Source organism: Centruroides vittatus, unplaced genomic scaffold, assembly GCF_030686945.1.
Source record: "Centruroides vittatus isolate TY-2023 unplaced genomic scaffold, ASM3068694v2 contig_549, whole genome shotgun sequence".
In the NCBI taxonomy this organism is placed as follows: domain Eukaryota; kingdom Metazoa; phylum Arthropoda; class Arachnida; order Scorpiones; family Buthidae; genus Centruroides; species Centruroides vittatus.
The window spans coordinates 6,228,436-6,252,355 of NW_027122325.1; the positions used below are offsets into that span (position 1 = coordinate 6,228,436).

Below are 23,920 nucleotides of genomic sequence, written 5' to 3' on the forward strand. Positions count from 1 at the left end.
ATATTTTTTTTTAGTTATAATTATCGCACCGGTGCACTGAAAGATCCAAGGTCGAATATAAGTTACTTAATAGATCCCGGAAATTCGTCTCATCCGATATTTGATACGTTTAAAAATAAAGTATTCGTCTCAAAATGGATAGAATGTTGTCGTGCCGCTGTTGCATGCTGTCAGAAAATGCTGAAGGATCTCATTCCTGTAAACGGTAAGAGGAACTTACAATTGTAAAGAATTTAAATTTGTAAATTAATGTATGAAATAACTTGTGCGCTTTAATTAAAGAAACTCTTTATTGCCCGAGAACATGGGATGGTTGGCAATGTTGGACAGATACTCCTTCGGGACAAGTTGCAAAATCTGTTTGTCAAGAGCATATATACTTTTCTAGCGAGCCGCCATCGTGTCCAAGTAAAAGTTAATAGTGTTTTACAATTTATTTAAATTAGCAAATTAACTGTATGTAATTTTTTAGGATACGCTATCAAAACTTGTATGCCAAATGGGAAATGGTATTTACGCAATTTTTATAAAACTGAATGGACTAATTACAACGAATGTGGAAGAGTTCAGGTAGATACTGCGTAAATTCTGAGAATACTTATTCGTAAATTGTCATATTTATTATATTTTTATTTAGGGAATACTACGACTTCAATATTTTCACATAGCGACATACTCTATATCAATATTCTTCTTGATACCGGCTATATTCATTTTTATCATATATAAGTATGTTTATCAAAATAATGTTTATTATTAACGTTTTTATATAAATTTTTATACTAAATCTATTTATAATATTTTAAAGACAACTGCAAGTATATCGCATTACCATGCATAAAAATCTCTTTGCTTCACTACTCTTAAATGGAATCTTTGTCGTTCTCTTTAAATCAATTGTCATGCTTGATGAACTCGATAATTTCGATAATACAACTACAATTTTGGATCAAAATGGAGTAAATTTTATTAAAAATTATCATACTTACTGTTTCAAATTTTATTTTATTCATCGACATATTTTGATTCCAGCCGGGATGCAAATTCCTCTTTATCATAACTAAATATTTACGAATGACTAATTACATGTGGATGTTCTGCGAAGGATTATACTTACATCGATTGTTATCAGCAGCATTTGCAGAGCAGGAAAGTCTTGTGCTTTTTTATGTCATAGGCTGGGGTAAGTACTGTACCTCTGAAACATTTATAATTATCTAACTATTTTCTTCTATTTTTAAACAGCTATTTACTTTGAATCTTAAATTTTTCAGTATTTCCTATCATACCTGTTGCCATTTATGCTTTTCTGAGAGAAACGTTTGCCAACGAACAGTAAGAGTTTTAATTACTAAGTTTTATTAAATTAAATGTCTATTCATTAATTACAGTGAATAGATTGTAAATTATCTCTGTAGAATGCGTTTACTCAAAGATAACCTTATGAGCGTTATTTTAATTTAAAACTCGGCGTTTTAAAGAATATTCTCTCGTCTTTCAAACTATTTTAATTTTCCTTTAAAGTATTTCTTTGTTCAAGTTTGTGAAAACAACTTTTATCGTTTTTTTATGTTTGTTTAGATATTCATTTTAAAATTCCTGCATGTTTATAGTTTGTATGTTGTTTTAAATTACGATTATATAAATTAATTTTTCAAACTAAAAGAAAAAAAACTCAGGCTATATTTTACAGATAATAAAAAGATAAAAAGTAATTTATTTTAATGTTTATTATTGTCGTCATTCATAGAAAGAACTTACAGTTACATTCTTGAAAAAAATTATGCTAATGCTTTATTTTTTCCTTCTTAGTAAATTTGCATTCCATTTAATTTAAATATTAAGATATGGTTTAATTAATAGGCTATGTTACTAAAGTAAACGTTGAATTAGAGGTAACGAATACGAACAGGCAACTATTTTATTTATTATGCTGAAAAATCAATGTTGCGGAGTGGAATGTAATATAAAATTCAGCAAATAGTTTTATCTAAAATCCTTTATTGTACAAAAATTTAAATTGAGTTTTATAAAATAATAATAATAATAATAATAATTTAAAACATTTTACTATATAATCTAAGAACTTAAATTTACGAAAAGAAAAATGAAATCGTTATATTATAATTATTTAGTTTTATATTTAATACGTTAATTATATTCATATATCATTATAATGCTTTATTTGTTTATATTACAAGCTAGAGTAATGCAATAGAATAAATGTGTCATTAAAAATACAATACAGGAGAGTTTAAATTCTCCTTTATTATAATTAATAAGTTTAATAACCTGAAAAAGTTTATTTAATTCTCTTATAAACGGCGTTTATTATAAAGATCTTGTCATTTATTTTATTAATGAAAAAATTAATAATATTCTCGTGTAAATTTGAATTTCTATGAAATACCTTGGTTGTGGAAATTTATGAAAAATTCACCGCATTTATTCAATATTCGAAACTTTTTCTTTCCTACAACATAGAAATCGTGTTGACTGAATATTCATTGTATATTTAAGTAGGCTAAAATGTTTCTTCACAAAACTTCTAATGTTAGAAAAATCTTTATTAAGTAGAGTCAAGCAGACTAATTTAATACTTTATCTTGTATTTTATTTGCTTACGATTTTCAGTTGTTTTCTCTAGTAAACTATTGAAACTGACTTATTGCTTCCAAGAAGAAAGAAATTAAAAGAAAGAATTTGATTTTGGCATTTTCTAGTTAGCTGTTGAAAGAAATTTTGTTATTGTGTTTACTTTCTATGTTGATAGTATTGTAATTACAGAATTGTTTTTCTATTATAGTATATTTACAAAATAATATTTTTGTAACTAACTAAGTTTAAAATTTTTTAAATTTTCGAATCTTTCAATCTAAAGATTTACTGAAAACAAGTTTGAATCAGTTATTTAAATCTTTATTTAAAATATTTAATATTTAAATTTATTATTGAAATAATATTGGATCGGATTGATGGTTAAGACAATGCAAATATGGGCGATCTGCCAGTGGCGTAGCGAACATAACTGGCGCCCGGGGCACGACACTTTATTGTCGTGTGCAGTTGGTCTTGGAGACCATTTGGGCGCCCCTCTGCGAGTGGCGCCCGGTGCATGATAGACCCCCTTGCACCCCCTCGCTACGCTACTGCGATCTGCCAAGGTCCCTCACAGGAAGGCTTTTTTTAAATAAGAAACTGTTCCCAATTTAGCTGTTAGACAAGTTAAGAAATCCGGAAAACTCCACGCGGCCAGTCCGTTGGTGAGGTGGGAACTCACAACCAACTACAAGTGGTTGTTTTATTCACTTGGCCATTGGTGGATAAATGTTATTATAACTTTTTCTATTATAAAATGTTAACATTGACGATCATCAATAAGAAAAATATGTAAAAGTAAAAAAATGGTTTCGTTCTGTTGGTTTTCATTTACTACTGATTTAACTACTGTAAAAATTATTATTTGAACAAATGCAAATTCCTCCCAATTAGTTGAGCCTGTAATCAGAATGAGAAGACTGAAGAGTTTCTGCCTTCAGTCTTTCTTTCTTTAATTTGGTTAAATAATTTATTACATTAAAATTTTTTATGAAAGCTTTGAACAAAAACTAGTTAAAACTTTATTTAATTCAATGTGTTTCAAGTAAAGAAAACTAAAACTCCGATTAAATGGATCGAAAGAACATGACTTGGAACTTGTTTTATTTTAAAAAATTTTCTGTTATCTGTATTCGCATACTACCATATGTTTTTGCTCCCTATTACATTTATATGAAGAACTTAGACAATATTTTCTGGAAATAATAGAATGAATAATTTAAATTTAAAATAAAATAATAACTTCGCGAAAGTTACATTTCTAAAACGCATTTTTAAATGTCATTATATATTACCTAATTGTACAAATATTTGTACTAAATTATAGTTTTTCTATATTATAAATGAATATTTCTGTATGCCAACAATTTTACCGAAAATCAGCAATGAAATTAATCTATTTTTTAGTTTATCACATTTATTCCTACTCTAAATTTTCTAATATTTACTTTATAAGCAAATAAAGTGTATACTTTAATAAATATTTTTGCATTTTTGCGAAGCTAGAAATTATTCTGAAATCAGAATAAGGTTCATCGTTGTTCAATAAATCATTTAATATTATAAAAATTACATGGCGATAAAACATATCTAGGTAAAGATCTGTTTCTTTCCCTATCTGGTGTTGCATTAATTATATCCTTCCTTTTTCCTTCGGATCTTGTCCTTATAATAGTTCTTTCACTTAAACTAGTAGAATAAGTTTCTCGTTGTTTAGTTGTTTAACAACTTTAAATGTATTAAATTTATTCCTTGCTTTAGCATCAAACATTTTTATTACATTCTTAAAATAAGAAAAAAACACAACAAATTTTAAATATTTCGAAATTAAAAACGAAACAAACAAAAATTGTTAACTACCTCATGAAAAATGGATTGTTTCTCGACAATTATAAAATATCGGGTTCGATCAGTCGCGACATTACATTGTCGCAAGTGTAACATCAAATATGCCATTCGATCAACTGAATAGCATATTCGATGTTAAAATTATCGTTGTTTCATCTAATTCCTTTACCGAATACTGATTTTCGAGTTCGATGTTTTGTATCAAAAGCAAATGCTAAACAAAACATAAAAGACACAGGAGGTAAAATGTTGCTGAAATTAAAACGCAAACAGTTAAACCATAATGATAAAAGACATGTAATAATATGTAGAGAAAAGAAAAACAGAATGATAAAAATGTATCATATAAAAAATATATAAAAATAAAATGAGTATTTATTTATTTGTGACATCGTCAAAATGTTGGACTGCAATTTTTAATCATATATTCAATTTATTTAATTGGTCTGCAATTTGAAAAAATTGTAACCTGTAAATTCCCACTTTCGTCCGTCTGTTTGTTGTCTATCTGTCTTTTCCTTAATCTCAAGAAGGGAATTGGATGGAATGGAAACCTTAGGGGCAGGAGGCTCTATTAACTATATGCGAACTTCCAATGCACACCGGAAGTTACGTTACTTTAATTCAAAATTTTCCCTTGAAAGGAGTTAATAGATGACCGGCACGACTTTATTGTCAAAGGAACAGTATGATGTACAGGGGCAAGCCACTACTACTTTGATGTGGTGAGCATATATTTTATATTAAGTAAATTAAAAAGATGACTAAAAATTGCAGCCCGGCTATGTGACGATGTCACAATAAATAATTGCTTGTTTAAAATATGTTCTCCACCTCAATTGAGTAAGGTCTTGCCCCTGTACATCATACTTTTCCTGTTAGATGATCGGCACGACTCTATTGCTATCTAACTCGTTTCGGGGAAAAATTTTTGAATTGAAATAACGTGATTTCTTGTTTGCAACGGAAGTTTGTTTATAATTTATCGGTGCCTTCTACTCCTAAGCTTTCCATGTCTCGTCTAGGCTTTCATCTTTCTAACTCTGTTCTCCAGATTAAGGAAGACCAGACAGTAAGAATTTGTAGGTCTAAACTTTTTTCAAATTGCAGCCCAAAAAGTACTTCTGCTATTTAAAAAAATGATTAACATATGCATATATAATTAGAATGTCACTTAGCGAAGAAAGATGAATGATTTCAGAAAATTCATTTAAATGTGATGTTAAGTACGTTATTCAAATGCAGGCATCTTCCGATTAACATCAGTAATCCATTTCTAAAAGCGACTTTTTGCGTGAAACACTAACAGTTTCCAGTTAAGTGAAAAACTTATAATGTGTTATAACATTAATTAAGCATCCAAACCAATTTCCTGAATGTACTAAAACACAGTAAAACGCTTATATGTAAGTAATGAATTATCCTGTATGACGTTAATGCTTAATGAATTGTTAATAAATTGTTGCTTTGCATGCAGTAAATTATACAATTTGTATGCCTTACCATAAAATTATGTTACGATACGACACGGCAAATAACATAATAATAAAAAACTTTGTAAAAATTTTTTGATAAATATTAAAAAACTAAAAATTTAGAAATAAATGTAGACAAAATTTATGATAAAAATGAAGGAAAGTTCCTATAATAAACTGTTATTCATCAAGTGAGATGAAGACTTAAAGCTTGACGCGACGCACTTTTAGAATCCTCTACACATTATTCTGACGTTTTGCCAAATGCATTTGGAAAGTAACTGTCATTTTCTACATAATGTTTTGTTCAAAATGGTGTTAAATTATTGGGTCGTAAATATGGAATTTTCCTGTATTAACGTCGGCCGAAAAGCGTTGTAATGAGAAATATTCGAATTCTGTGAAGTTTGGGTATTTAAATACAAACCTAATTCAAATATAAATTTGAACATTTACATTTAAGTTAAAACTAGAGAATGATTTTATATAATTCAGTTTTTTATTTATTAATATTTTAGATTTGATGTAATATTATTTATTGATTTAACTACTATTAAATCAAAAAATCTTTACTATTAAAGACTAGCCTATTTAACTTTAGTTTAGTATATCAGAAACGAATATAGGCCTATAAGGTAAAGGTAAATGCATTCCGCCTTCCTAAGAGACCTGGATTCGAATTCGATCAAAGTTTCACTATCCCATTCCTTATAACCGATCCCATTCCAAAATTAGATCATTCGTATTGGAGTATGGTGGTCGTATAGCCTAAACTATAATTCTTTTTTCTCTGCGTGTTATTGGCTTGCTCCCGTAAATAAAATCATTTTAGAAGTACAATATTTATTTTAAAAACTTATTATTGATTTTTGTGAAACCGTGTTGTATTATTCTTCGAAGTATCAAACACAAATTCGTGTTAATAACAACCACTTGGCTTTTTTCCACCTTTATTTAGTTGATACGGTACACACAAAGGCCTTTATTTAGTTGATACGGTACACGTTTCGGGCCTTATGCCCGAAACGTGTACCGTATCAACTAAATAAAGGTGGAAAAAAGCCAAGTGGTTGTTATTAACACGAATTTGTGTTTGATACTTCAAATTTATTATTATTATTTTCGTAATTTCTCTGCGCTTCAATAAAGTAATTTTCCTTAAAACGAAGAAACTTTCGTAAATGTCAGATTATATTGAAAACAGTTTTTAATGTAAATTTAAGCATTTATTATTAATTCTATTTTTCGCGTTATTTATTTATTATTAAATATTCTGTGTATTTCGAGATGCCAACGTTACTCTCGATTATATCAAACTGTTCTTCAAATCAGTATAGTTGTTTCTCATTTAAAAATATATAATTAATTTTATATAAATTTTTAAACTATATAACATTATTTGCTAATAATATTTATATGATAATCATTTTAAAAATTCTATTAAAGTAAAAATTGTTAAATAAAAAATAATTTTAAAATTAAAATTTTAAATATTTTAATGAAGACATGTTGTGTCAATAATTGTTTAAGGAATTCAAAGAAATTCAGTCAAATAATTTTAATTGTGATTGTACTAGCTTAAATATTTAAGAATTTTGGGGAAAAAAACGTCAAATTGAATATAAAGATATTTTTAAGTAAAAAGTTTTTTAAAAATTTTAGTTTGTTTTCTTCTAATAAAATTGTTCATGTAAATGTTGCTTAAAAAATGAAGTAAACAGTTACTTAAACTGTAAACAAAAACTCTAAATTGCGAAATCTGTTTAATCTGTCATTAAACATAAATGAATTTTAAAATATTATATGTAAACATTTTCTAATGTATAATATAATCTAAAACTCTTGATGGCTGTGTTATAAAATATTTCCGTACTTCTGTAAGAATTATTGATTGATGAATTAACATGAAGCGTCAGCACATTGTAGCTTATATGACCAGCCACAATTACGCTCATTACAGGCGGACCTAAATAACAACGAGGTCGACTAGTATGGGTGAATGATAATGCTGCTCATGCTAAATTATGGAGACGAACGGTGCTAGATTGAGACGAGGATGGGAACAAGCCCACGCTAAAATCATATTGTCCACCTATCCTACCATCCTTAAATAATTTATTCAAGTCTATCTAAACTGACTATTATTGAAGGTTTCTTTAAAGATGAAATAATTGTTCGCCAAGTAATTATACGTTCTCATTAAATTTTGTAAAATAATACTTTTCGTAAGAGATCCAAGATTGAAATTCAATTAAATTTTAAGATTTTTCATACATAATTCTTACTGGATCGGTCTTCCTTACTCTCATTTATACTGTAAGTTAGCTCAGATCAAATCGCTTCATTAAAAATCAAAGTTATATGTTATTAGCAAGTTCATTGAACATTTTCGTCCTAAAAACTAAATAAGATCGTTGAAATAAGTTTAATTATCTTATCTATATAATTAAATCTTTTAGATATATATCTTGATGCATTGTATGTTTTTCTTTAGTTCTGTTTTCTTGTTACTAGTGAATTTTTGATTTTCTCTAAAAATTTCGGTTTTTTAATTTAATTATCATATACTCTTTTGAAATGCCCTGTTTTCGAAGTTCCTTTCCAAAGCAGAACAAGTTAAAAATAGGAAAATTTTTACTTTATTCTTCAGACTAACTGGGCATTTATCTTGGTCACTATGCATAATTTTATTGTATATTTCATTCTTTTCGTGCTTTATCTTGATTGATTGATTAGTTATCACAAGTCGCCATCATAATACAGGCTATTCGACCGATCCAATTACATTAAGTCGTGTCAGCATCATTATGGACTGTCCTGAATCACAATGAAATCAGTCAAGTTTGAGTGAGAAATGAAGAACAACGCTCTAACTGATACTACCAACGGAAAATTAGTGTATGGATCATATATTCGAATTCAAATCTCTCACAGCAGTAAGTTTATATTACTGCACGACTTTTATGTACAGTACTATACTGTACATTGTAATATTTGTTTTCTTATCGAATTGACCATAATTGCAATTATATTTTAAATCTTTTTGTAAAGTTTTTTGTTTATATCTCCATAACACTCAGTGATAAAATGAATCAATTATTTTTATATTCATGGCTATTTAATTTTTCTTAAATATTAATCTATATTTTGTTTCATCGTTACTTCTTCAAATATTTTTTATAACATATATTTTCATCTTAATTAAATATAATTAGTAATTAACGCAGTGAAGATTAGAGAAGAATATAAAATAAACATCAAAGGAAACTACAAACTATCGTGAAAGCCACAATCGCAAATTAGCTTGTTTCCATTAGTTATAGACTATTAAATTATCAATAGCCTGTAACTAATAGGAATAATAAATTCTTTTAATAATTCTTTAACGTCTGAACTTTCCCTGAAGTATTCTTTGATCGGTTGTACGGTTTTTTAAATTTCTGGAGTATTTCATCTTCGGAATTTCCCGGGTTACCGGGATATTTTTATAATTTAAGAAAAACACTAATTTTACGGTTTAGCTAGCTTTTTTATTCTTTGGAAAATGTTTATCATTTCAACTTGCATTGTATATTTTTCACTTTAAAAGATTTACAATGACTAAAAGAGTAAAATCCTTTATTCCAATCATAATCCTAATACAATTCTTTTATCCTAATTCTTTACGAGTATATCGAATGTTTACAACACTATATAATTATTCATTAAAACAAAGTTTTTCATGTAATAAAGTTTATTACATCGAATAAAACTTTTATCAGTAAGCCTACTTTTAATCATTCAGTGATAAAAAAAAATTTAGCAGAAGAAAATGTCCTCCCGGATTCGACAGAGGTTGGGCGGAATCGAATTGAGGATACAACATGGATGCCTGATAATGCAGCTTTATTAACTGTTATCTCAAACAACTGCAACTCTTGAATAAAGACTTAACTCATTTTTATTCTTACCTTGAAAGAACGAAAATGTACTGAGAGACAGTTGACTGTCTTCAATAACTTGCAGTTTCCAACATGTCCATCAATGTCTTAGAACACTGAATGTCCTGATTTTTTCTGACTCTTCATCTTCTATTTTTTTCAGTTTTGCCTTTTCTCCACTGTGGGTACTAAGAAGACCTTTTTGATCTTATCTATTATAAATTTGGCCGGATGGTAAGGAACGGAACTAGAAATATCCCATACTTCCCGCCCATGAAAAATTCCTGGGTTTGCTCGCCCTGAATTAACTCTTGGAATCCAAGAAGTGAGCTTACATTTCTAGTAATTTCAAAGACTACTATAAATGTAAACTTGTACAAAAAGTTCGATTAAGTGTTGCCAATAATAATGCCTTTTTTCAATACTTTGAAATCATCCATGAAATCAGGATATTTAATTAAGTAAATAACACATTTTTTCGAAGTTATCAAACATACACAATAAATTTTACAGGAGAAATGGAATATCTTATATATAATATAATGTTTATTTAAATTTTTTAATAAATAAAAATATTCAATAATAATATTTGCCTAAACGTAACATAATCAATATATTTTAACTTATATTAAAGCATTGTACTGTACATTCAAAATTCAAAAGATTTAGTACTTTGACAGATTTTCCGGGATGAAATATAGGCAAAATACATAAATGTCTGTTTCTCTTTATGAACAAATAGAAATCAAGCTTAATAAAATCTATAGAAAAGACATCGAATTTTTGTTTACATTTATGTAAATATCTTAATAATATGTAAGTTTTAAAAAATGGCATCAAAAATTATTAAAATCTTTATAGTTGATGACTGATTTGGATAGTAAAGCTATTTATTTAAGTTGCCAGATGTCTCGGTTTTCCGGAATTGTCCCAGATTTTTTCCGTCTACCTTCTAGCAGCAGGAGAACTTAATTCTAAAAACTGTTCCTACAATAGAATTTCTTTTTCTTTTTCCACATTTTAAACATATTTCTGTCGTTGGCGGAGTAAAAATATTCATCTAATGCATGCCCTGGAATTGAAGCGTCCCAGTATCTTTCGGGAAAAACTCATTTTGTCCCAGATTTTATCCCCAAATACTTGGCAACTCTACATTTATTCAGTGTGATAAAACAAAATATCAACCGATAATTCTTGTTTTTAGTATTACAACACCTTAACGATGATAATCATAACATCTCTTGAAAAAAATCAGTAAATCTGTCTTTGTTCTAGTCTGTTACAAATCAATCAACAAATCAATACTTTAATTATTATGCCTTTGTGTCCTTTTTTTAAATGAATCAATAGTTTTTATTAAAATGTTTAAGTGTCATGAATTATATTTAAATAAAATGATTAGCATTTGTTTACTCATAAATAAAACATTTGTGTCAGTTTTTTAAATAAACTTTTAAAAAAATGATAATTGTTTACCTTATCGTCTTGTAAATCTGAAAGTTCACTTTGAGTTCCTTGTAATTTTGTTTTGTTCTGTTCAGAAAATAAACCTTTGCGTGTTTCACTAAAGTTTATCGACCTTCATTCATTATATTAAGATAAGCTTTCATTTAATATCGACTATAAGGTTAAAATATTAGCTTTTTTTGTGCAACTATTATGTTTTTTTTTTATTTGTGACAAAATCTGTATTAATAACGTTATTTGTATTTGAGATCAATTCTAGATACATTTCACTAAATAAAATATCTGAAAAACCCATATAATTTCAAATGCATATGCTTCTCTCTGTAATATTGCTCGATAAAGTGTTAATTTAAAGTTCATTGAAAATTATGAATTATAATTAAATTATAATTATATTTTAAAAAATTATAATTAAAAATTGTTCTTTCGAAATACGTTCAAAGACAGTTACGACCAAAAAGGAGGCGTTGAAATCGAAAGAAACTTTATTAGCTTTATTAGTGTGAACGTATTAGTGTGATGTTAATAAGTGATCACACAAAAAGCAGTCTTCTATGGAACAAGGATACAATTTAAAAGAACCTTTAGTATCTCCTCTTACCTAGATATATGAAGCAATACGGTCCGGTATGGATGCGTACAGACACCATATGCTATTCTGAGACAGATTTGCCCTTAGATATTGCAATTGTCAATCCCTCACATGTAAGAGATCTGGAGTCTCCTCTTGTCTCGTAAATGCTTGAAGTGCGGCCGAACATTATCTTGTTTGTAAAATGGAATTTTTCAGCTGTATCATGTAACACATGATGCCTTATCCGCCTCGGCCGTCCGGTCCCGTGGTAAACATCTCAACCCTGCCTACGCTTTGGAGCGGCACACCGCCCCTACAGCACAGCTGGTGTGATGGTCTGGGGCGCCATCACATATGACAGTCGTCATCTCTAGCAATGATCCAAAGGACCATGACAGCCCAGCGGTATGTTAGTGACATCCTGCAGCCACCTGTGTTATCTCTTATGGCAGAGTTTCTAAGAGTCATTATTCAATTCGACAACAGCAAGGGTGTCATATCTCCGCCACATTGCCACACTTCCTGGGCCTACCCAGTCTCCTGATTTGTCACCGATCAAACATGTCTGGGACGCCAAGTTGGACAGCCTAAGAATTTGGCCAAGCTAGAGAACCGCTTTCCGCAATTGTGGACTGAGATGCCGCGGAACACCATATGGCACTTGTATGTCTTCATGCCCGCCACAATATCACATCGTGTATTCAAGCTAGAGATGACCCAATAGAGTGCAAGAACCTTTTTTCATTTGCAGTGTTTCCTGTAATAAATGATCTTTTGGCTTTCATTTTATAATCACTTCTTGTATCATCGTTACTCTCACACATGTACAGTACAGTACAGTACAATTTTGTTTGATTCCGACAACTTCTTGGTGCAAAATTTAAAGACTGAAATGTACAGTAAAAGAAATTTATATTTTTAAAAATATACCATTAAATCTTCTTTATATCACACAATGAAATGCAGTACAATCGACACAAGGCTTTTCTTTACATTCTTCTTTAATCTGCTTTTCTATTTGCAGAGTTTTTTAATCGGCAAATAAAAAAGCAGATTAAAGAAGGATGTGAAGAAAAGAAAGCCTTGTTTCGATTGTACTGCACTTCATTGTGTGATATAAACAAAATAGAAAGACAGATATGGTTTCAAATTAGGAAAATTATTAAATCTATTAATTATTTAACATATTATTAAATTAATATAGAAGCTTTTAGCATTTTAGAAATTTATCGAATAAATTATTTAAAATTATCAAAAATAAACTAGTAAATATAAGAGATTTTTATTTGATAATTATTAATAATTTTTATTTAAAAAACATCAAAAAATTCTCTTTTAAGATGTACATTTTAAATCGGACTTCATCTATACCTATTTTAACAGGCCAGACTTTACTCAAAAGACAACTTTATTCCTATTTATTTCTATTACAATTATGTATTTCAGAGCAGGAAACCTAGCTGGCTTGTCTTTAGATTATTTGAATTAGATTATAATAGAAATAAATAAGAATAAAGTTGTCTTCTGAGTAAAATCTATCCTGTTAAAATCGGCATAGATAAGATCTAATTTAAAAACGAATTTTTGAAAGTTTTTAAAAAATTTTAAACCAATTTAAACACTTGAAAACAATTTTATAAAAGTTGTTAAAAATATAGTACGTTTAAATTTTAACTTAACTTTTGAGTTTTTACTTTATCTTATGTATTTAGTCAAAGCTAATAAAATTATAATTAAGTTATACAAATTTTAATATACTATACAGTGCATATGTAGGATAGTTACGGGTAAAGTCCGTAAATTAGATAACGCTAGTATTAACCGAATAGTGCTAACTTTATCCAAGCTTTTTGGTTAAAGCAGATAACAATTTATTAAATTTGAACTTTATCCGTATGAAGCGCGCTTTATCCGAGTCAAAAGTGTTGACATTAACCGAAAACTGATGGAAAAATTAATAAAATTCGGGCTTTATTCACCCCATTTTCATTAAAACAAAGTAAAAACGTTAGGATTTCACTTTAGTCGGATAGTCTGTAATCTTCCCAATGCAGGTTGGATGGATAAAGAAGGAATTTTGTTTTTTAAATCAAATAAAATTTATTAATTCTTTATTTCATAAAAAGTGAAATGAACGAAAAAATTATTTTATCGAAATATCACTCGCTAAAAATGTTGTAAACCTGAAAATTGCAGATTTAATTTAAAGTAATAAAAAGAAGTATTTTAATTTACAGAGTACCGATAGGTACTGTACAGTATATAGATGTTAAATGATATATACCGGGGGTTGATCATTGTAAATACAATTAAAAAGAAGATCCTCTAGTGAAGCTTTTTAACATTTTTGATTTTTGCTTTTTTTTTTTTTTTTTTTGCAGCACTTGGTCTCAAATAAAAGAGTGTCGCAGTAAGTTTTTACGTGATCCTGTGTGTTCGAGAAAACTTTTAAGATACTCATTTTTGTATTTGTCTTCAATTGTGTTTATTAATACAATGGAGTCCTGGAGTTGACAAGTGCTTTTTAAGAACTTTATCGGAAGCATGAAAAATCACCAGATTGAAAAAATCATCGCCATACCATCTATTGACTTAAAAATCTACCAATAAATTGTTAGCTTGGTAACATTGTTCTGTTCTCACAATTCACACAGCAGCCAAAAAAATACAAAATGCTCATCCCATGGAAATGCAATATCTATATTCAGATCTATAGAAATAACGATACGACTCCACAATATCCGGATAAAGCCCGAATTTTAAGTTTTTATTCTTCTTTTAACTAAAACACTTGTCTAAAGTTAGTATTAGCCGGATAATACTGGCATTATTCGATTCACTAGCTTTATCCGTATAAATAGCAGGTATAAATGTATGCACATATGCGCTTGTGTGTGCGTGTTTTGTGAACAGTAAACACTTTTAAATGTAACTTTTAAGAAAACTAAATATAAAACTTTATATAAAAATTTTCAAACATAATCATTTATATTTTAAAAAACTAAGTTTATTTCTATGTCAAAAACCTCCATCAATAAAAAAGTAAGTGGCAATTGAGTGAAAGAAAGTAGCATGGGGACAAATAGTTTTCGATTTAAAAAAAAAAAAATACTGCCACAAAAATGATATGTAACTATAAAGAAGAATGACAAATAAAATAATATGGACAGAAACTGGAACGATAGGAGATTGTCAAACCAATGCGTGATAGAAAATATTTTCTGAAAGAAAATATGTTAGAAAACCATTAAAGCAAAATAGAAAATGTGTTAAAAATAAGCAATTCTCAGAAATCTCATTTCTAAAGTAGTTAATACATTTAAAATTGTCAAGTTATTTTAAATAAAATATTTCCTTATAACATTTTAAAGTATATACAATAATATATCCTTAAGAATTTTATAAGAATATATAAATCAGCTTCTTCGTTCTATCTATTAGATTCTATCAGGTCTACATGAATTCATTGTTAAATATATAATAGTTTTATTCTATGTCATTTATTATGAAGTAAACGTCTTTTTGAACGTGATAAATTTGGAAAGTAATAGAAAAACTTTAGTAAAATATTGTTACGAAAAATGGGCAGTCTAATGTTAAATTTGAAAGAGGAAAAACAGTTATAACATGTTATAAGAATTTAATGATGAAACCGTGCTAAAAAACTGTTTAAATGTCAATTAGCAAGAAAAAATAATTATAAAAGGTAGGCGTATCTGACAATAACTTTTTAATAAAATTTTAATATTTTCTAGAAAAATTTTTATAATTATTTTTCTAACTTATATTCTCGAAGGACCTCTTTTTTCCTCAATGTCTGTTATGCAGTCAATGATTAAGGTTTAGATAATTTTTGATAATTAAAATTTAATATTGCAGGTAAGCAATTATTCATATATAAGAAATTTCGAAAGTGATGTTTCAGGAATCGTAACTAATTACTTTCAAATAATTAAAATTATTTTAGATATTAAATTGTTATTATTTTTTAAAAAATTGCAATAAATATTTGTAAATATAATTATAATTCACAGTAAGTCTAAATAGATCATCCCTTATGTAAATGTTAATTGCGAACTTCTTTAACTGACTTTCTTTAACATAGATACCGTATTTTGATATATACAGTAGGATCGAGGAATACCTTTATTAATATAAATATATATATATGTATATATAGTATATTTCTCTTATTGTAATCTATAAAGGACTTTCTACGTTTTAGAAACTATATCATTATTGAAAATATTGTTGAGAAAGAAGCAATGAATTTTGTTATTTTGTGCATACGCTTATCTAAAAATAATAAATACAATGTATTTAAGTCTGACTACATTATTTGTATTTACGATTTCATTAAAATAAACGTAATTTCTGTAACTCTTAAAATACTTCCTTCCACTTCGTGTTATCGACAATGTTTTCTATATAGTCGATATCGTCGGCATTTATTCATGAATAATGCAGTTTCTAGAAAGCTTGTTCAAAGCTTGAGAACTTTTCTGGCTTCCCAACATGATGGAGGAGCAGAATATTTGCCCTTGACAGTATTTATTTCTTTCTTGTCGTCATCGCTTGTTTCTTTCGCTTGGTTTTCGTTATCTCACCAATGAGGTAATCTTCAGATAAGTGTTCACAGACAGCATTGTCAAAGTTGACAAAAATCTTCGAATTACACTGGCCCCTCATTAAGTTAAAACAACGAGCGAGGAGACATTCCTCATTTCATTCTTTTCGATACAGTAGATGGATTATGATGGAAATTCCAATTTATTCGAAGTATCAACAAATCGAAATCTGCTTTTGCAAAGTAATTTACAATGGTGCTTTGCAGAATTTCATTTCAAGCTTTATTAATCATTTGCATTGCATCTAGCAGATTCATTCCAAATTCAAGTCATCCATCTATAATAACATACATCTTTTGTACGATAAGTATCCGTATCGTAAATTAAAATTTTAAATTATTGCCTGAGCTACAGGTCGTTGCAACATAGAAGTCATACTTAGTTAAAAAAAATTGAACTGTCGTAACTTTTACAGTGGAAATCACCAAATGACCATTGTAATTCTCGTGAAGATAAAAAGATAATCTGTTTTTGTCAACTATGCAAGTATCTAACTTTGCCAGTTAGCTAAAAAAAACACTGACGTCATCCATTGTTTTTTATTTGCTGCATGTCGTATAGGTAACATCTTAGCATGTAGAAATATCGAGGCTTTAAACATTATTTAATTAATAACGAAAGCAGTTTTTCATTACCTGTCATGTTTCCTCCCAAAAGAACAATTACACATTCTTTGCTTTTTTTACCTTCGTGACATAAATCACTTTTTGGCACCATTATTTTGCTTGGAAGACATTTAAAAATAAGCTCGTTTCCTCTGCATTGAAAACTTATCTGAGCTATCGTTGGTAGTTTTTGGTAAGCTTTTCAATCACATCGCTCTATTCTTCTCTTGCAGTTCTGCATTCTCACCATAGATTTTTATTGAAAACTATTCCGTGCATTTATCCAACCACCTTCTGCTTGATTTAAATTCGATGTTATCCCATCAACTTGTTCAAATTATTTAATCGTTTTTCTAATAAATTCTTTATCTGAAACAACAAATAAGGTCCCAGTGAAATGAAAATTAACAACAATATACAAGAGAACTTAACACAAGATTCAGAATGAATGTTATGTATCTAACAAAGCTCTTAAAATTGATCTTGAAGAAAAGAAACAATAAAATATCTTTAATAGTCAATGCAGTCCAGGGGTACGGAGTATGGAACAAAATACATATTGGAGCCCTATATCAAATTAAACTATATATTAAAATTAAAGAATTAAACAAAAAAAAGAAATGAATATAGGTGGCCGAAAACTTTTTTAGAATTCAGTAGAAAAATGTTTCTGAACAAAAAATAAATTTTATACTCATTTATTAATCTACAATATATATTTAAAATTAGTTTGTAAATAGTTTTAAAATATATTTTTAAATTTATCTACATTGTATGGGGTCATTCAAATTTGATGTCATTACTGGAGCGGGGATATGTAAGATACCTTATTTTTGGACTACATCAAGAAAATGATTGGACTTTCTTTTATCTAAGGATTTATTGTGTGCTAGACGTTTTATTATAATGACTAATAAAAGCAAACATTAAATGGATATATACAAACATCAGAATTATCATATTTCATTTAAATTATTTCTATTTTTCAAAGTGATAAATGTTCTAGCAAACTCATATTTGGGAATTTTTACGTTTTCAATATGCATTTCTACAAATCTTTTCTCTTATAGAAATTATAAAATTTTCAGTAATTTTATTCCATAAAGAAAGTCTCAAAGTTCTCTCTCTATTTTATACTTATTATTTATGCTGAATCATTTTCCATCTGTATTAATAATTTTGAATCATATGTAACAGATATAGAAGCATTAATTAGTAAATAAGGATGCACTTCATTTTTTGTGCTAACCTATGGCTTTTAAGATTCGTATTCAATGCAGTCCCCATAAACTATCATAAATTATACAGAAAAGGGCTTCGTTTTGCATTCTTCATTTACGCTGACCTTCCATTGACGATCACTTCGCCAGCAAAGTATATAATTATGATTCAATGTGATCTTAATATATTGACGTTTCGTCTTAAATTATCAAGCAATCAATTTTTGTTTTTTTTTTCCTAATAAAGTAATAAGTTATAGATGAGGCTTTTATTTCAGCATCAGTTTGTTCGGCTGTGTAAAAAACTGTCGTAATTTTTAAAATATTTCTTATTTTTGTTACAATTTCTATTTTTTTAGACAAATTACTGTCTTAGAGCTTATTACTAAGAGCTTGCTATTCATTTATAAAAATGTACTAAAATATATTTTTAATATATCCACGCATTTTCATTATTATTGATATTTGACCCAAGAAATGACTACATGCTTAAGATATATCTAACTGAATATAAGATCATCTATGAAAACAGGATTAATGCTATGACTAGATTAATGGCTAGCGATAACCCATTAGCCTATAAGTAAACTGATCAACGAAATCAATCTTATCAAAAGTGCCTTGCATCATTTTCATTCCAAAATACTGAAGATAAATTAATCTTATTAATGTAGTTACATAGGAAAGTCGTGTATGGAAAATCGTATGGGACATTTCTGTCGACTTTAAAAATCATGTTTCGGGTCATTTATAACTTTTTAATGAGCAGAGGTAACCTGAAAGTTTCAATGACAAAGTTAAAAAGCACCATTTAATTAGTCTAAAACCATATTCTGAATTTAAATAAACACATTTAGGACTACATAATTTGCAACTTTAAATTTATGCGGTCTTAAATTTATTTGAATCCGGGAAATGGTTTTAGACTAATTAAATGGTGTTCTTTAACTTTATCATTAGAACTTTTACGTTACCTCTGCTCATTAAAAAGTTATAACATAAGTCACTATCATTTGATTTTATCAAAATTGTTCTCCCAATGTTATAAAATGCCTTATGAAATAACGTCCTTTAACATAAACAAATTATTTTCTATTTTATATAATTTAAAATTGAAGAATTATCTTAATATCTTCAACTTTATAAATTAATAGCTTATTGTTTAAATTTTGTGATGTTAAGATCTCAGTTACATATTTAAAAATGAATTCATAAAATCGTAATGGTTTGAATAAATCTTATATATCTTATCGTTTTAGTTTGAATAAATTATCTAATTTGATATTTTTCTCGTGATTTTAAGGTACAAGTTAGTTAGTTATCTCATCGGAATATTTAAGCGTTGATCCGGCTAATTAACTCTAGTCTCATGCCAGTATAAATTAATTTTCTAAGTTTAGTCTAGCCGTTTCAATCAATATCAAATCTTTATTCAGCTCCAAAATGAATCTGAGATGTAGACAAATGATTTCAAATACAATATTCTTAACTACATGTTTAACAAATTTCTATTCAACTTCATCCGCAGGTGACTTTAACTGCCAAGGTTAATGAAACGGGATAAAGCCAAGTGAACTAAATTAATCTTTAATAAGATCTTTAGTTTTAATATAAAATATTTGTTTTAATTTGTAATTAGTGTTCAATAAAATATAAATGCATTTCTAATAATTATTTTACAATAATTTTCTATTCAATTCCGTCCTAATGTGCAAAGTTGGAAAAGCAAATATTTTAAATTATTACAGAGACAACAATGATAAAAATGATAACTTTGGTTAAGTTTTTCTCGTTTTTAGTGATAAATTTAATACAGATCTCACGACAAGTTCATTCAATGTTATTTTAGTTGTTGGGCGATGCCTGCTGACCCTTACGAATGGACTCTCAATATACCTAACATGTTCAGTTTGGTGGTAAGTAACTTACAACAACAAACAGATAAATTTCTACTTTTTATTATAATCAATAATTGATTTTTACTTCTAACTTATAACATAAAAATTTAATTATTTTGTAGTTAAATTTTGCTTTTCTGTGTCGAATTATTCAAGTCTTAGTAACAAAACTGAGAGCCGTTCACGCCAACGAGCCAAGTCAATATAGGTATTACATATATTTAATGAGCCGAAAATAAATATCTTTGCCTGTTAAAAGTTTTAATAAATTAAAATTATTTTAAAGAAAAGCCGTCAGAGCAACATTAGTGTTGGTGCCGCTATTTGGTCTGCATTTCTTTCTAGTTATTTATCGACCACAGTCTGGTGGCTGTGAAATGCTCGATGCTTACACCTTTTTTACTTACACACTGGACGGATTACAGGTTTGGATAATTAATTTAAATAGTATTCATTTTGTAAATGTATATATTTATTAATTTATTAAATATTAAGTAAATTGATTTACGGATAAAAGCTGGAAGGTTTCGTATTCCGTGTCATTATTTGTTTTGATCAATTGTAAACGCAGAACTCATTTATACGCACGTGTTATACAGAGTAAATTGTAAAAGTTTCTCGCAATGTCTGGCTCTCTTTCTATTTATAACTTTAAAGAAACCAATAACGATATTTTGTTAGAATTGAAATGAGAATACGTGAAATACATTTCTTTCTTTCATAACGAAGAGCATACGAAACCGAATATGTTTCCATATTTATATTGTTATTATAGACACATTTTACACTTGCAAATATCAAAAGTGAAAAATCTATAAGCATGAAAATATTACTGATTTTTACTTAAATATATATATTTTTTAACATCTTTGTCACTCGTTTATCCAAGGAAATATATCACCACTAAACAATATCCAATAGATCCAAGTAAATCCACTTGAAATGTTGTTGCCTATAAATATTCAAAGCAGGTTGAAATACCCGCATATTCCTCAAACAGAAATAGATATATATTATATATATATATATATATATATATATATATATTTTACTTTATAAATATATTCAATTTCAGAATCTATTAAAAAGACGTCAAATAAATTAATTTATTAAAGGTTTAAAATTTTATATATTAATAGACTTTTCTTTGAAAACTTCTAAATAAATCTTCCACTCAAATGTAAATAGAAATTTAAAAGTTTATAAATTAAATCTTATTAAGCTACGCTTTTATATTATAAAGAAATATAACTTTTTGAATTTTAATATACTTTAATTTATATTAAGCATATTAAATGAAAATATTGATTTAAAAAATAAAAAAATATTTAAAACTATAATGTATTTTACAATATGCTTTTATTTCTTTAATGAATATTTTCTTTGAAATAAATATTATCGTAGAATTAGTGAGATAAACGAATTTATAATGGTAAAAACTTATAATTTTTCAATCAAAATTTATTAAAATAAAAATTACTTGACATCTTCTTCATATATTTGAAAAAATAATTACAACTTGCCTTCGAATTATCTTTCTTTTTAAAAAAAATTCTTTTTATCTCTTAACATTTAATTATCTTAAAATGTAATCTCTAAAAAATACATCACATAAAATGTATTTTAATGAAACTCTGATATAAAAATAGTATTACAATATCTTATATTTAAAACCTGAACTCATTTAATATTTTATTTTGTAGGGTTTTCTCGTTGCACTTATATTTTGTTATCTGAATGGTGAAGTATGTATTGATTTACTTATACGTTTGTTTTATTAACATTAACTGTAAGTTTAAAAATAGTAAATTAAGTAGTTTATGAAGAACTTTTATAAATTAAAATATTGGAACTACGCAAATCAATATATAGGGCTTGTAAAGTTCATTTTTTTTTTGTTTTATTTTGAGTGAAATAATTTCTTTAAATGATAAAATAAATATGGAATGTATTAGCATCCCTCTCAGTTGGTCTTGTCATTCGCAGATACAAATGTTGGTCTGGAGGTCGATAGAGAGATACAGATTGCAACAGAAATTACCATCCTCAGATTGGAAGCAATCTAATCGTTCGTATCATCGACCGAAAAGTGGTTCCAGCTGAGAGGGGTTCATTCTTCCATTTTTTAAAACATGTACGTTTAATATAATATTCAAATACGAGAATATTTTAATAAAATCTTAGTATTTTAATTATTAATTCTTTTTATTAAAAACGTTTTCTCTTATTAAATAGTAAAATTAATATGAAATATTTTGATTATATAAAAATAATCAAATGTTTTAAAATTTTTTTCAGATTATATCGTTACTTAAACGTTCCTATAAAAGGTATCAATTAAGGCAGATCTCAACACAGAAATCAAGTGTTAAAATTAGATTAAATCGTTTATCACTTTGTACAGAGATGTCTAATATGTTCGAAAACAAAGTTGCGAACAATGGGAATTCCAAGTAATGAAAGAACATTCCAAATATTGCGTGAAGAAAAGACATTTTCTAAATTTCAACTTTAATTTGTAAAAACTGTGTTTATTATTGTCATGGGAAATCTTACTAATCTGTTTACATTGTGTTTACAAATAAAAGCTACTTTTAATTTCATGTTAGTATTTTTATTTGAAAACTTACATGATTTCAATTTTTTTTTTAATGTAGATAAAAACGAGCAATTAGTTATTGTGGCATCGTCACAATACCGGGCTGCAATTTTTCGTCACAATGCTCGCAATTTGAGTAGTGTTTTGTCCCTGTACTTCATACTTTTCCTGTTAACAATGGAGTCACGCCGGCCATCTATCTAACTCCGTTCAGGAGAAAACTTTGAATTGAAACAACGTGACTTTCATTATAAACTGGAAGTTCATATATAGTTAATCGGGGCGTTCTTCTCATAAGCTTTTCATATCTGGACTAGTTTTTCATTTAGCTAATTCCCTTCTCGAGATTATAGAAGGATAGACAGCAGACGCCAGTGGGAATTTACAGACAGACGCCCAATGATTCTGTTTGCTTTTCTGTCATTATCTATCTGTAACGAGTGATTTTTTATTATTTTACCGGTTGATAAATCATATTTTATCAATATTGTTTCGTCTAATGTAATCAAATTAATAATATATTTATACAATAGTAAATTTTTAATAATAAACGTTATTTAAATGAAGTATATCAAATAATTTTTGGGAAGAAATTGATAGTTTTAATAATTTATATTATTTTACAAAGTTATTTAAAGTGTTATAAAGTTATAAAAACATATATATTACAAAGTTATTTAAAGTGTTATAAAGTGTTGTAAAAACATATATATTATGAATATTAAAATATTTCGATTATTAACTTTTGAATTGAACAATAATTTATTCATGTTTTATTTATTTATTTATTTCATAGGAAAAAATTTACTCGAGAATTTTATACTTTAGTCCATAAATAAGTTTGATGTATCTGTATTTATGTTAAAGAAGACAATTCCTTATTTTATTCAAGTTTAAATTGCTTGAATTTTTTATTTACTTACATCAGATTTTGTAAATAGTTCAAAACATTGTTGCTATAGTTCAAATAAAAGCAGGAACGAAAACTCGAATATTTCAATCATGTTACATTTTTTTTATAAATTTAACAAAAGTTTATTGAGGAAAACATAAAAGTTTCTGTATTACAGCATATATTTCTGAAATAT

General features: G+C 27.5%; 1 protein-coding gene across 2 annotated transcripts in view; it reads left to right on the top strand.

The window, feature by feature from the left end:
* LOC136978654 (calcitonin gene-related peptide type 1 receptor-like) overlaps positions 1–22,836 on the top strand; it is a 37,866-nt gene extending 15,030 nt beyond the window's left edge. The window contains exons 4-16 of one of the 2 annotated variants that reach the window (XM_067274395.1): positions 15–205; positions 283–408; positions 473–570; positions 638–729; positions 809–959; positions 1,033–1,183; positions 1,275–1,335; positions 20,185–20,251; positions 20,356–20,441; positions 20,520–20,658; positions 21,937–21,978; positions 22,220–22,367; positions 22,532–22,668. In XM_067274395.1, the coding sequence (XP_067130496.1) occupies positions 15–205; positions 283–408; positions 473–570; positions 638–729; positions 809–959; positions 1,033–1,183; positions 1,275–1,335; positions 20,185–20,251; positions 20,356–20,441; positions 20,520–20,658; positions 21,937–21,978; positions 22,220–22,336 (1,321 nt within the window). In that variant the 3' untranslated portion in view covers positions 22,337–22,367; positions 22,532–22,668. Of the gene's footprint in view, positions 1–14; positions 206–282; positions 409–472; positions 571–637; positions 730–808; positions 960–1,032; positions 1,184–1,274; positions 1,336–20,184; positions 20,252–20,355; positions 20,442–20,519; positions 20,659–21,936; positions 21,979–22,219; positions 22,368–22,531 lie in introns of both variants that reach the window. The other variant, XM_067274394.1, reaches the window with a different exon arrangement.
* The last annotated feature ends 1,084 nt before the right edge of the window (positions 22,837–23,920 follow it).